This window comes from Saimiri boliviensis, chromosome 2, assembly GCF_048565385.1.
Source record: "Saimiri boliviensis isolate mSaiBol1 chromosome 2, mSaiBol1.pri, whole genome shotgun sequence".
Taxonomy (NCBI): domain Eukaryota; kingdom Metazoa; phylum Chordata; class Mammalia; order Primates; family Cebidae; genus Saimiri; species Saimiri boliviensis.
In genome coordinates, this window is record NC_133450.1 from 45,095,021 (window position 1) to 45,108,138 (window position 13,118).

A 13,118-nucleotide genomic window follows, 5' to 3' on the forward strand; every position below is an offset into this window, starting at 1 on the left:
TAGCTCCACCCCATCAGCAAAGGAAGTGGAGCGGAAAGAGCGGGATAGCGTGGGATAAAAGTAGAAATACTACAGTGTAAACAGTGTAACTGGGCACGGGCCCCTCCTGGAAACGATGGGGATGCGAAAGCCTTTAACTGCTCCAGGGCCAGAGGAATCCTTGGTGCCAGGATGCTGGGTCAAGCGGTCCGCCGGGACAGAGATCTCATACCAGGGAAATGGAGCCCAGCCTCGCGATAAACTACGACCCAAGCTATGGGAAGGAACCTAGCCTTCGAAAGGAAAATTATATGCCCAGGCTTCATCTGAGCAGTGGGATGGTACAAGTCAGAGGAAACAAATGACTTGCGGAGCTTCACAAACCTTTAGTTCCTTCCCATAACTCCAATCCCTTGAGCACACGTCATGGCAGCATCCTTCCAGTCAGCCAGTCCCCTTGCTGCAGTTCATGAAAAGTAATACTATTCTATGCCTTCCCCCAAAGAACCGTTACTTAAGTGAATTAGAAATAAAATGTACATGGTTCCTGATGAAATCCTTACTTCCTGTTTCTTCTAAAAACTTGGGAGTTTGAATCCAGAAGTTTGCCTTTTACCTTAAATAATTCCCTTGCCATTAGCCAGCTGGACAGTCTACATTTACATATACCCTTTAGAGAAGTACAAATGACTTAATCTTTTAGTATGAATAGTACTGAACTTCAGGAAAGTGGTGCTGCAATTACCCACCTCCCAAAATCAATACTCACATTGGGTTTGAGCAAATAGAGAACAAAGGAAGAGTGGAAAAGGATTAACTTAAATTTATTAATGCCAAGGGGAAGGAAGGTAACAGTTCCTGACCCTCCAGCTGTATCCACAGTTCGGCCAGGAACAGGCTCTGCCAGAGGCTAGGGCCAGCGCTACATAGTCTGTGGTTAATGGAGGTGACTAGGGAGGGGTGAGCGCAACAGCTGCTCTAGTCTCCTTTCCTTCCCCAGAAATGAGGAAGTGGTCATGTATTATTTTAGGAGTTCCCCTGCCCACCCAATCCTCTCGTAAGTGGGAGCAATCAGGTACTTTTTTTTTTCCTTTTCACCTCCTGGAGTCCTGGACTTCCTCACATCTCCCCTGCCCCTCCCACGTTTCCATAGTCCAAGGGCCAGAGTAAATGAAAATACAGCAGCCGCCCAAGCAATGGGGTCCATGCTGGGGCTTCAGTCATCAGCATCTTCACTGGAGTCTGAGTTGGCTGGCATCATAGGATCATCAATGAGTGAGAAGTCCCTTTCTGAGCTATCATAGCCCTGAGATAAATCGTCATCATCTTCTTCATCCTCATCGTCATCCTCCTCAGGTTGCAGTGATGGCAACCGCAAGGTAGTACCAGAGGCGGTAGTCGCTGGTGAAGAGGGGTAGCCAGGGGCTCTCAGGCCTGGATGGTGATGGTGGTGATGGTGGGGGTGGGGGTGGTGGTGGTGGTGATGAAGCATGGTGCTGGAGTCTACATGAGGGGATGATGCTGCACCACCCATCACAAATGGCATAAAAGGCAAAGATGCAGAAGTGGCACTGCTGTGACCCAAAGATGACACAGACTGTAGGCCACTACTGCTGTGTTGGAACGTGTTATGCAGAGATAGAGACCCAGTGCTTCCACCCTGCATGAGGGCCATCATCTTAGAAAGGTCTGGTCGCATTCTACGGGCCCGCTTCTTGCTGCTCTCTGGTGGAATAGGCCCGGGCAAAACCCGGTTGAACACCGTTTCAGTGTGATGACCCTGGAAGGAGGGAATAGAATAAGATAATAAAAAGAAAGAAAGGGGAAAAAGGAAAAGAAACCAAAGCCAACAGAGCCCTAGCTTAAAATGCTTTTTTACTGAATGCACCTTAGAACAGGCAAAACAAGTACAGCCATCCTAGGCTTGATTGGTGGTAATGAGAAGGAGAAAATGCTGGGTTTAGCTGGTTGAAACATTCTGATATTGAAGTTAAGATCAATGATTTGGTACTGAAACTCATATGAGCTAGTTTTTGCTTGAGTACATTGTTATCTTCACTGAAGTCAATCATTTTACAAACGCTTACCTTTGTTATGAAGGGGTCTGGGTAAGACAATGAATGAATTAGTAAATGCACATAAAAAATTCACTGAAGTATCTACTGATGTCAGGTTGTTCACTTTTTCTTATTATGTGAAGTGCAGCACAACTATATTGACATTTATAATAATATCCTCTATTATCACATCAAAGCAGGGTAAATTCAAGACAGGTCAGAAAAAGACTTCTAGATGTCTAGAGCACCAAAAAAAAACAACAACAAACAACAACAATAACAACAGAAACTCCTCAACAAATTTAATAAAATAATTTTTGTTCCACATTGATAAAAAACATGTATCTGAATTTTTAATGGCCTCTCTAGATGTTCTGACTAAAAAATTCTGATTACGTTCATTGAAGCTAGAAGTTATTCCTGTGGGTCCCAGGAATAATGTAGTGCTAGATTCACTACCGATTCTATGTTAAGAATCTGGACTGGGCGCAGTGGCTTATGCCTGTAATCCCAGCACTTTGGAAGGCTGAGGCAGGTAGATCACTTGAGGTCAGGAGTTCGAGACCAGCCTGACCAACATGGAGAAACCCTGTCTCTACTAAAGATACAAAAAATTAGCCAGGCATGGTGGCACATGCCTGTAATCCCAGTTACTCAAGAGGCTGAGGCCAGAGAATTGCTTGAACCCAGGAGGCAGAGGTCGCAGTGAGCTAAGATCATGCCATTGTACTCCAGCCTGGGCAACAAGAGCGAAACTTCATCTCAAACAAAAAAAGAGCTGGGTGTGATGGTACAAGCCTGCAATCCCAGTTACTCAGGCAGCTGAGGCAGGAGAATCGCTTGAACCCAGGAGGCAGAGGCTGCAGTGAGCTGAGATCATGCCACTGCACTCCATTCTTGGTGACAGTGGGAGATTCTATCTCAAAAAAAAAAAGAAAAAATGAAAAAGAAAAAAGAATTCTGTACTAGTCATATTAGGATTTTTCTGTGATTTTCTGATATTTCTCAAGAGTTTCAATTGACTATAGGGAGTAGCAGAAATACTTGGGATAAAAATAAGTAAAAGTGAAGGAAATGCCCTTCTAGTAGGCTGCTCTGCAATGTTAAATTCAAGACAGAGATGGCATTAGCCTTCTAGCCACCGGCCTTTCCCATATCAACCATTCTGTTTATTGCACTCTTGTTCTCCTTGAGGATAACGGGGAAAACAGACACATTCTTCCATAGTAACCCTTCCATCAATATAAAAATAAGCCTCGTAAAGCTACATGTATTATGTGTTTCAAATTTGTTAAATGCATAATTTACTTTAAAATTTTGTTATTTTGCAAATATGCATTGATTGGGAGAAAAAAATTAATTTTGTTAAAAGATATTCCATGTGGTTATATAGACACATAAATACATGTATGCACACAGCCTTCCATATCCATGGATTCAACCATCTGTGGATTGAAAATATTTGAAAACAAAAAAACTAAAAAATAACAATACAACAATAAAAAATAATACAAAATTTAGAACAATACAGTATAATAACTATTTGCATAGCATTTATATTGCATTAGGTTTTTGGGTTTTTTTTTTGTTTTTGTTTTTTTGTTTTTTTTTGACACAGAGTCTCGCCCTGTTGTCCAGGCTGGAGTACAATGGTGTGATCTTGGCTCACTGCAACCTCCGTCTACTTGGTTCAAACAATTCTCCTGCCTCAGCCTTCCAAGTAGCTGGGATTATAGATGTCTGCCATTACACCCAGCTAATTTTTTGTATTTTTGGTAGAAACAGGGTTTCACCATGTTGGCCAGGCTGGTCTCAGACTCCTGACCTCGTGAACCACCTGCCTCAGCCGGTGGTTCACTCCCAAAGCGCTGGGATTACAAGCATGAGCCACCATAACCAGCCTTATATTTGGTATTGTAAGTAATCAAGAGATTAAAGTATATCAAAGGAGGTGTGTAAGTTACATGGAAATACTACATGATTTTGTTTTTTTGTTGTTTCTTTGAGACAGGGTCTCAGATTCCATTGCCCAGGCTGGAGTGCATGATCACAACTCACTGCAGCCTCAGCCTCTGGGCTCAAGCTTCCTCATAACTGAGACTACAGGAATGCACCACCATGCCCAGCTAATTTTTTTTATTTTTTATTTTTTGTAGATCTAAGGTCCCACTGTGTTGCCCAGGCTGGTCTTGAGCTCCTAGGCACAAGTGATCCTCTTGCCTCAGCCTTGCAAAGTGCTGGGATTACAGGTAAGAGCCACAGCATCTAGCCTTACACCATTTTATATATAAAGGACTCGAGCATCCATGGACTTTGGTATCTGCAGGGGTCTTGGAACCAATCTCTCACAGATACCAAGGGATGACTATATATATACAAAGATTTCTATGGAAGATTAAATGAAGGAATGATTAGGTAAGTCAAGTACACACAAGTGCTAATCCATTTTAAATGACTCTACTGAACAATGATTTATGTATGCTTTAAAAATATAACTATTGGCTGGGCATGGTGGCTCATGCCTATAAGCCCAGTACTTTGGGAGGCTGGGGCAGGTGGATCACCTAAGGTTGGGAGTTTGAGACCAGTCTGGCCAACATGGCAAAACCTTCTTTTGTTTTTTTTTAACCTGATTTATTATTATTTTTTAATTAATTAATTAATTAGTTAATTTTTTGAGACGGAGTTTCGCTGTTGTTACTCAGGCTGGATTGCAATGGCGTGATCTCGGCTCACCGCAACCTCCACCTCCTGGGTTCAGGCAATTCTCCTGCCTCAGCCTCCTAAGTAGCTGGGACTACAGGCATGCGCCACCATGCCCAGCTAATTTTTTGTATTTTTAGTAGAGACAGCTTTTCACCATGTTGACCAGGATGGTCTCGATCTGTTGACCTCGTGATCCACCCGCCTCGGCCTCCCAAAGTGGTGGGATTATAGGCGTGAGCCACAGCGCCCGGCGGCAAAACCTTGTTTCTAATAAAAATACAAAAATTCAGCTGGGCGCAGTGGCTCACCCCTGTAATCCCAGCACTTTGGGAGGCTGAGGCTGGCGGATCACCTGAGGTCGGGAGTTTGAGACCAGCCTGACTAACATGGAGAAACCCTGTCTCTACTAATAATGCAAAATTAGCCAGGCGTGGTGGCACACACCTGTAAAACGAGCTACTCGGGAGGCTGAGGCAGGAGAATCACTTGAATCTGGGAGGCGGAGGTTGCAATGAGCCGGTATCATGCCACTGCACTCCATCCTGTACAACAAGAGTGAAACTCCATCTCAGAAAAAACCCACCAAAAACACAAAACAAAAATTAGCCAGGCATGGTAGAATGCACTGGAGGTCCCAGCTACTCGGGAGGCTGAAGCAGGAGAATCACTTGAACTGGGGATGCAGAGGTTGCAGTGAGCTGAGATTGTGCCACTGCACTCCAGCCTGGGCAACAGAGCAAGACTCTGTCTCAAAAAAAAATTAAAAAAATACATATTGCAGAATAGTAAGAAAATAACTATTGCAGAAAGTAAGGTAAGTATAGCCAATAGAAACTTCTGCAGTTATAATTTGCTGGAAACAAGAAATTATGGTTACTTAATCCACCAAATGTCCTATCAACCATCATAAAAGTGTAAGTAAATTTGAAAATATAGAATAACTTAATGGCCAAATTTATTATTATGAATTATAAAACATAGTTTCCTCTGCTTTTTCCATTACTGACATATTATTAGTGATTTTCAACTTTTTATATATTGAGAAATCTCATGACTATTTTCCTTAGTAGACCTCTCCAAACACTTCTGAAATATACAGAATTTGAAAACTAAAGGCTGGGTGCAGTGGCTCACGCCTGTAATCCCATCATTTTGGGAGATCAAGGTGGGTGGATCACCTGAGGCCAGGGGTTCCAGAGCAGCCTGACCAACATTAGGTGAAACCTCGTCCCTAACAAAAATACAAAAAATTAGCCCAGCCTGGTGGCACACGCTGCAATCCCAGCTACTTGAGAGGCTGGGCAGGAGAATGGCTTGAACCAGGGGAGGCAGAAGTTGCAGTGAGCTGAGATCGTGCCACTGCACTCCAGCCTTGGTGACAGAATGAGACCATGTCTCAAAAAAAGAAAAACAGAAAACTTAAGAAATTGCTTTAAAACCCATAATTTTCAGGAAATAAAAACTGAAAAGATTAAATGATTTGTCCAAAATCCCTTAGTTATTCAACAGAACAGAGTTAGCCCTTAATGTTCTAACACATCTTACTAATTCTTATATTTTCATATGCATAAAGTACTAAAGTGGGTTTTTAGTATTTTATGCTCTTCTAGAGACGACGATAGCACAGGACTGCAAAAATACTGATAAAAATACTCTGGGCTAGGTGTGATGGTTTATGCCTCTTGTAATCCCAGCACTTTGGGAGCCCAAGGTGGGTGGATCACAAGGTGAGGAGTTCAAGAGCAGCCTGGCCAAGATGGTAACACCCTGTCTCCACTAAAAATGCTGGGTGCAGTGGCAGGCACCTGTTATCCTTGCTACTTGGGAGGCTGACACAAGAGAATCACTTGAACCTGGGAGGGCGGAGATTGCAGTGAGTCGAGATTGTACCACTGCATTGGGTAACACAGTGAGACTCCATCTCAAAAAAACAAAAACAAAAACAAAAACTCTGGTTTCCTTATAGATGAACTGAAGATAATTCTTCACAGTAACATACATAGGAAAAAAGATAAATAACATTAGTCACAATCATCACTGAAAGCCTTGAAATGTCACATCTAGTATGGGAACAGAGTGGTAATGCTTCAGTTTCTCACCTTTTTCCCATTCCTAGAGTTAGCTGTTTGTACTGGTTCTATTCCCAAACAGTTCAATTCTGCCTTATTATTTTTTTTACATCTTTGCCACTTCTGTTTTCTGCGATCTTCCATATACTGTAATAGAAAAAAAAAAAAATCAGTTATCCTAGAGGAAATCTTCTCTGGAGTAATTATTAGTACTAGTGTCTTTTGTTTGATAATAAATGCTTGTTGCATAAAGGATTAATCCTTGTGGAAAACTGCCATTAATTGGGATCTCTTCATAAAATATTAAGTGGTTTACATAATAGTTCAATAGTAAACATTTGCCTAGCACTTAGTTTAAGTACTTCAACATTATTTTATTTTGGGCATCACAACTGTGAGGTTGGAAGACTGGGCATTATTAATTATTACCCTTATTTTGCAGATACAGAAACAATGATATAATATGTCATGCTTTCTCTTTCTCATGCAGCTTAAGTACCAATGGAATGACTTTAAATCTTGCTGGATGGGACTGCCACTCACCGCTAAAAATCGGGGATCGACAGCAAACTCTGGATGACCCTGTAACCACATCTCCAGTTCAGCCCGGCGAGGGGCATCCTCACCCACCAGCAAAGTACCATCCACCTTATTGATGACAGGGATCCGGGTCTCCAGGTCCACATCAAGGTGATTAGGCTCTTCCATGCACTCCACCTCCAGCTGCAAACCCAGAATCCACCCCCATAAGCACATACTCTTCTTTGAGGGAGGAAGGAAGGGGGAGCAGAGCCAATGGTAGTCACGAAATAGCTCTAGTATCTTTCATCCCCTCAATCCCAAATGCCTTCATCAATTATTAGGAATAAAAAGACAATTTAATTATCACATTAAAAATTTTCTTTACCACTCACCTCTACTAGCTTCTTTCTGTTCCCCTTCTTCTTATGAAACAGTGGATGTCCATCTCCCATTACCCCATTCGCCATCAACTTGTGCTTCTGGAATGTTAACTTCAATCCTTCCTCCTAGGAAGACAACCCACCCGCCCAAGACATCATATGGTACATGTTTTTTAAAAGTAAAGATTAAACTTTGAGGGATGCAGGCTATGGGTCATCCTCTTGCCCAATGATAGCGAGAAGGCCATCTGACTAAAGGGTAAAATTAGAAATACAAGAAAACATATACAATTTTTCCTTAGAAAGATTTCACTTCTTTACCTAGTGCCCCTCAGGATTTACAAAAAAGAGTTTATTTCAACAACACCTAATGTAGGGTAAAACTCCCTAACTGGTGTCTCTGTATTAGCATGACAACTCATCACAGGGGCAAAATCTTCCTATTCCTATGCATACTAATTTAAGAAACTTCTCTTTTTTGATTATTAATAGAATTAATAGTCAATAGCGTTCAATAAGGAAAACCAGGAAAAATGACTCTTCCTAAATGGATCTTTGTAAGCTCTAATAAAAGTTTACTCATTTTTAAAATTAGCTAACCAAATGAGTTTAGTAACCTATTAGTAAAATTAGTTACAGCAAGATTACAGCCTCCTTCCCCACTACCCAATGCCCAAATGCCAAACATACATCTTTGATTTGAACTGTAAACTCCTTTTCATCCATGCCTCGGCGAAGTTTGGTGAACTGGGCTGCTGCTGTGGTGACTGCAGATGCTTCCTCCTCTGCCATGGAAGCTGCACTACTACTTCGTGGTGTGGGGACTGGAGAGTCACCATATTCTCCAGGAGTCAATGAGGGACTGTCTAGCAAGTGGTTGCCTGGCCCCAAAATTCCTCCTGTTATCATTTCCTGGCTCCTACGGCTAGAAGGCCACTTCCCTGAGAGTACAGCCTGGCAGACGAGGTCAATACGGTTTATCAGGACACGATCCTGAATGGGGAAAGAAATAAATACCATTTTTAGGGTCTGTGTGATCCTGTGATACTCAATAGTGCCATCACTACCAGGATGGGTAAAAATCATAAGGCAGAAAGGAGAAAGGTAATACTATTAAGATTCCTAAGTCGACTGGGAAGTTTCCTGAAAAAACATGCAGCAATAAACACAATTTAAAAAAACCAAAACCATATGTTCCTTGTTCCCTGTATATAATGTTACACTGTATTTCTGGACTCTACATGTCCAGAGATGAGGCTGTTTCTTACCTTTGGCCACTCAGAGGCTCTTTGTCTTTCCTGCAGTAGCAGAAGCTCAGGGGTCATTTGTTCTCCGTCTTCATTTGGGAATCCATCTTGGGACATAGTGAGGGACAGGAGACTCTCTTCATCATAGAGTTTTGAGTGGGACTGGTCAGCTGGTAAGAGATCCCATAGAATGTGTGAGAAAAGATGGAAGAATAATGTCATATGGTAATGGTATCATATGAGCTTTGAATAAAGGCCCAAAGAATAACAGGTCTCTTTTGACATTTTATCAAATCAAAATCCAGATCTCTCTCAAGAGGATGCATTTAGAAAAGGGAAAGAGAAGAGACGGGAGAAATAGGAAACAGGGCCAAGAGCCTGTCACATGCACTCACTTAGCTTCTCTTCCTTCTCGTCCTCACTCTCATCAGTGCTGGAGCTGGAGCTGGATGAGGATGAAGAAGAAGAGGATGATGGTGACAGCTTGCTCAAGTCCAGCTCAGAGTCTGAATCATCCTCATCCTCCAGCTTGACTGGTGGAACACTCCGGGAAACCAGAGGGGTAGTATCAGAAGGGGCTATTCGCATCTCATAGTCTTGTGGGGTTGGTCGGCTCCTGGCCACCACCTCATGCTCTAGCTTTAAAGTCAGACTCTCCAGACTGGGGACCTGGGCAGCTGTCTCCTCAGGTGACTTTTCAACAGCAGCATCTGGGCGCAGGGGCAATGGTGAGGCAGTGCGTGAGGTATACTGCTGGTGCAGCAGTGGAGTAGAGCAGCGTGACAAGGATGGAGCTGGTGCTCCTGCTTGATGGTTCTGCATATAATTCATACGGGCAGCCAGAAAAGAGAAGTCTGGGTCCTGCATGATGTTGCAGTCTGTTTGGCTCACCCCATGGCGGGCTGCCCCTCGTAGAAGCTCCCCATCATGCCGAACAGGCTCCCACCATTTGGGCAATTCAGGACCTGGAGGCTGACACAATGCCAGCCGATCTTCCAAAAGGGGGTGGCATAAAACTTGTTCCCTTAAGCGCCGAAGCAATTCGATTCGGTAGAGAGTCCGTGAGGCTCTCTCCTCAGTGATGGGCTCAATGAACAGATTAGGGTCTGGGGGTTCTGCAAGAGACAGGAATAGAAGAAGAAATTAACAGAGTTGGTCCTTTTGGCATGCATCCCCAGCCACTCTGCAATCTTGCTTACCATCTCCAGCTGCTGGGGGAAGGCGGCATACTTGGCGGCACATGGCCACAAAGCCATGGAAGTACTTGGTAAGGCTTTCATCTGTTTTTTTGTCTAGTCGAGCAAAAGTGCGGAAGCGATCCCAATGGAACTGCATGGTGTCAGGGTCATATTCCACACCAAAGGTAGATACCACTCGATAAAAATCAGTTTGTTCACGCCTTGTCCATCTACAAAAGGAAAAGTAGGGCAACAATAATCAGAAGAACACGAGAAAACTGGTTACATTTTAATATGTTTTAGAACATCTGAAAACACAAAAACTTAAAGTAGAGGCAAAAAAAAAAAACGAGGCCGGGCGCGGTGGCTCAAGCCTGTAATCCCAGCACTTTGGGAGGCCGAGGCGGGTGGATCACGAGGTCGAGAGATCGAGACCATCCTGGTCAACATGGTGAAACCCCGTCTCTACTAAAAATACAAAAAATTAGCTGGGCATGGTGGCACATGCCTGTAATCCCAGCTACTCAGGAGGCTGAGGCGGGAGAATTGCTTGAACCCAGGAGGCGGAGGTTGCGGTGAGCCGAGATCGCGCCATTGCACTCCAGCCTGGGTAACAAGAGCGGAACTCCGTCTCAAAAAAAAAAAAAAAAAAAAAAAAAAAAAAAAAAACGAAAGGCCGAGAAGAGGTAGTGAGAGGTTCTCTGTAATGAGGAAGAATTACAGAGCTAAGGGGGAAAATGACACAGGCAAAAACATAAATGAGAATGTCTACACAGGAGACCTGCTTGAGAGTTAATGATTATTGCACACAAGTGAGGTTTTAATTTCTACAGGTTTAACCACCAAGGTAGAAAAGATGGTTCCTCTGCAGAGAATTCCAAATAAATCCTTCCTGAGATGGCTTTCAGCATAGGGACCGTAATTACAGACACAGATCAGCACAGGTTCCCAGCTATGATTTACCGTTGTTGTTTCTCCCGCCGTGCAATTTCTTTCAGCTTGAAGGCTGCTTCACAACGCCGCCTTCGCCGGTCCCCACGTTCTGCAGCCTCTATCTTCATCTGTTCTCTCTTGTAGCTGCGCTGATATGCTGTTACAAGGCGCCGAAGCCTAGCTGTTAGGGCAGAGCCTGGGGGCCAGAATAAATGCCCTGGCTGTTGGGTCACCTGGGCTGTGAAAAACAAAGTGGAATGAATAGGAAGTATAGCAAGGGTAGTAGAGATAATACTAGTATTTAAACCCACCCAAAGGCAAAGCACTTAGAAATCCCAAGACAGGACAGAATTCAGTGAATAATTCCCCAACCCACCACCCCACACAGAATTATACTAGTTGACCTAGAAGTTTACCTTCATCTCCATCAATCACTGAGATCTCCTCATCCATCATCATCAAGGGATCACCCTAGAGAAGGAGATCCACCCCATAGGATGGAGCGGGGAGGGAAAGGGGGGGAAGTTGGCACTCTGAAATCACTTTCTTATACGTGTCCTTCTACAGCACCAAGGGATCAAGAAAAATTTCGAAAGAAAGGAGCCCTCACAAAAACTGGGAAACAACCAACTAAAAGAACAAGAGAGTAGAACCTGAAAGGTCAGTTCTTATTAATGACTTGAAAATAATGCAACTCAGGAATTTATTAGTCAAATAATATCTTTCAATGTCCAGCTAGGGTGCCACCTCCTCCACAAAGTCATCCCTGATCTCCCCAAGCTGCAATTCAATCCTTTCCATTAATACTTTATATACTCAAATGGTATAATTCATTTTCCATTTGTATTACAAATTAACCAATATACTTCAAGATTCAGAGAATGGGAGAAGACTTAAAACCATTTAAGAAGAGAGAAAAGTGAGACTCAAATGAGAATTCCTTACCTCATCATCTTGGTCCTTTGGGGGACCCTGGAGTGGTTTATATTCAGGATCTTCACAATCTTTATCAAAGTCAACCCTAAAATTATCCAGAGGCACAAGAAAGTGTTAATAACATATCTTCTATCACTAAGAGGACCTAGGATGACAATCTAGCCACACACATATCTGGCATGAAATAGTCTTTGTTACTATTATTTCTGGGACAGGGTCTCTCTCTGTCACCCAGGCTGGAGTGTCATGGCCCTATCGTGGCTCACCACAGCCTCAACCTCCTGGACTCAAGTGATCCTCCTCCCTCAGCGTCCTGAGTAGCTGGGACTACAGGTGTGCGCCACCACACCCAGCTAACTTTTATATTTTTTGTAGAAGTGGGGTTTTGCTATGTTGCCCACGCTGATCTCAAACTTCTGGGCTCAAGTGATCCACCCACTATGGCCTCCCAAAGTGCTGGGATTCCAGGTGTGAGCCACAGTGCCTGGCCTAGTTTTTATTTTTTATTTTATTTTTATTTATTTATTTATTTATTTTTTTTTTTTTTTTTGAGGAGGAGTTTCGCTCTTGTTACCCAGCCTGGAGTGCAATGGCATGATCTCAGCTCACCGCAACCTCCACCTCCTGGGTTCAGGCAATTCTCCTGCCTCAGCCTCCTGAGTAGCTGGGATTACAGGCACGCACCGCCATGCCCAGCTAATTTTTTGTATTTTTAGTAGAGACGGGGTTTCACCATGTTGACCAGGATGGTCTCGATCTCTTGACCTTGTGATCCACCCGCCTCGGCCTCCCAAAGTGCTGGGATTACAGGCTTGAGCCACCGCGCCCGGCTATTTATTTTTTTTAAGATGGGGTTTCACCATGTTAGTCAGGCTGGTCTTGAACTCCCGACCTCAGGTGATCCGCCCGCCTTGGCCTCCAAAGTGCTTGGATTATAGGCGTGAGCCACCACGCCCAACCTATTTTTATTTTTTGAGACGGAGTCTTGCTCCATCACCCAGGCTGGAGTGCAGTGTCTCGACCTTGGCTCACTGAAACCTCCGCCTTCCAGGTTCAAGCAATTCTCCAACCTCAGCCTCCTGAGTAGCTGGTATTAGAGGCATGCACCACA

At 43.6% G+C, this 13,118-nt stretch overlaps 1 protein-coding gene and 1 non-coding gene across 10 annotated transcripts in view; both read right to left on the minus strand.

Moving 5' to 3' along the window:
* Positions 1–779: 779 nt before the first annotated feature.
* The window catches only part of CHD8 (chromodomain helicase DNA binding protein 8), a 71,351-nt gene continuing 59,012 nt past the window's right edge, over positions 780–13,118 (minus strand). For 8 of the 9 annotated variants that reach the window (XM_010335085.3, XM_003924352.3, XM_010335081.3 and 5 more), the window contains 11 exons: positions 12,017–12,092; positions 11,488–11,542; positions 11,102–11,309; positions 10,160–10,368; positions 9,356–10,075; positions 8,982–9,130; positions 8,404–8,706; positions 7,726–7,839; positions 7,355–7,534; positions 6,842–6,958; positions 780–1,759 (listed from right to left, as the gene is read on the minus strand). In XM_010335085.3, coding sequence (XP_010333387.2) covers positions 1,196–1,759; positions 6,842–6,958; positions 7,355–7,534; positions 7,726–7,839; positions 8,404–8,706; positions 8,982–9,130; positions 9,356–10,075; positions 10,160–10,368; positions 11,102–11,309; positions 11,488–11,542; positions 12,017–12,092 — 2,695 coding nt within the window. In that variant the 3' untranslated portion in view covers positions 780–1,195. The remainder of the gene's footprint in view (positions 1,760–6,841; positions 6,959–7,354; positions 7,535–7,725; positions 7,840–8,403; positions 8,707–8,981; positions 9,131–9,355; positions 10,076–10,159; positions 10,369–11,101; positions 11,310–11,487; positions 11,543–12,016; positions 12,093–13,118) is intronic. The other variant, XM_010335084.3, reaches the window with a different exon arrangement.
* LOC120364158 (small nucleolar RNA U6-53/MBII-28) lies at positions 8,040–8,143 on the minus strand. Its single transcript, XR_005579501.1, has one exon. It is a non-coding gene; the product is annotated as a small nucleolar RNA U6-53/MBII-28 (small nucleolar RNA).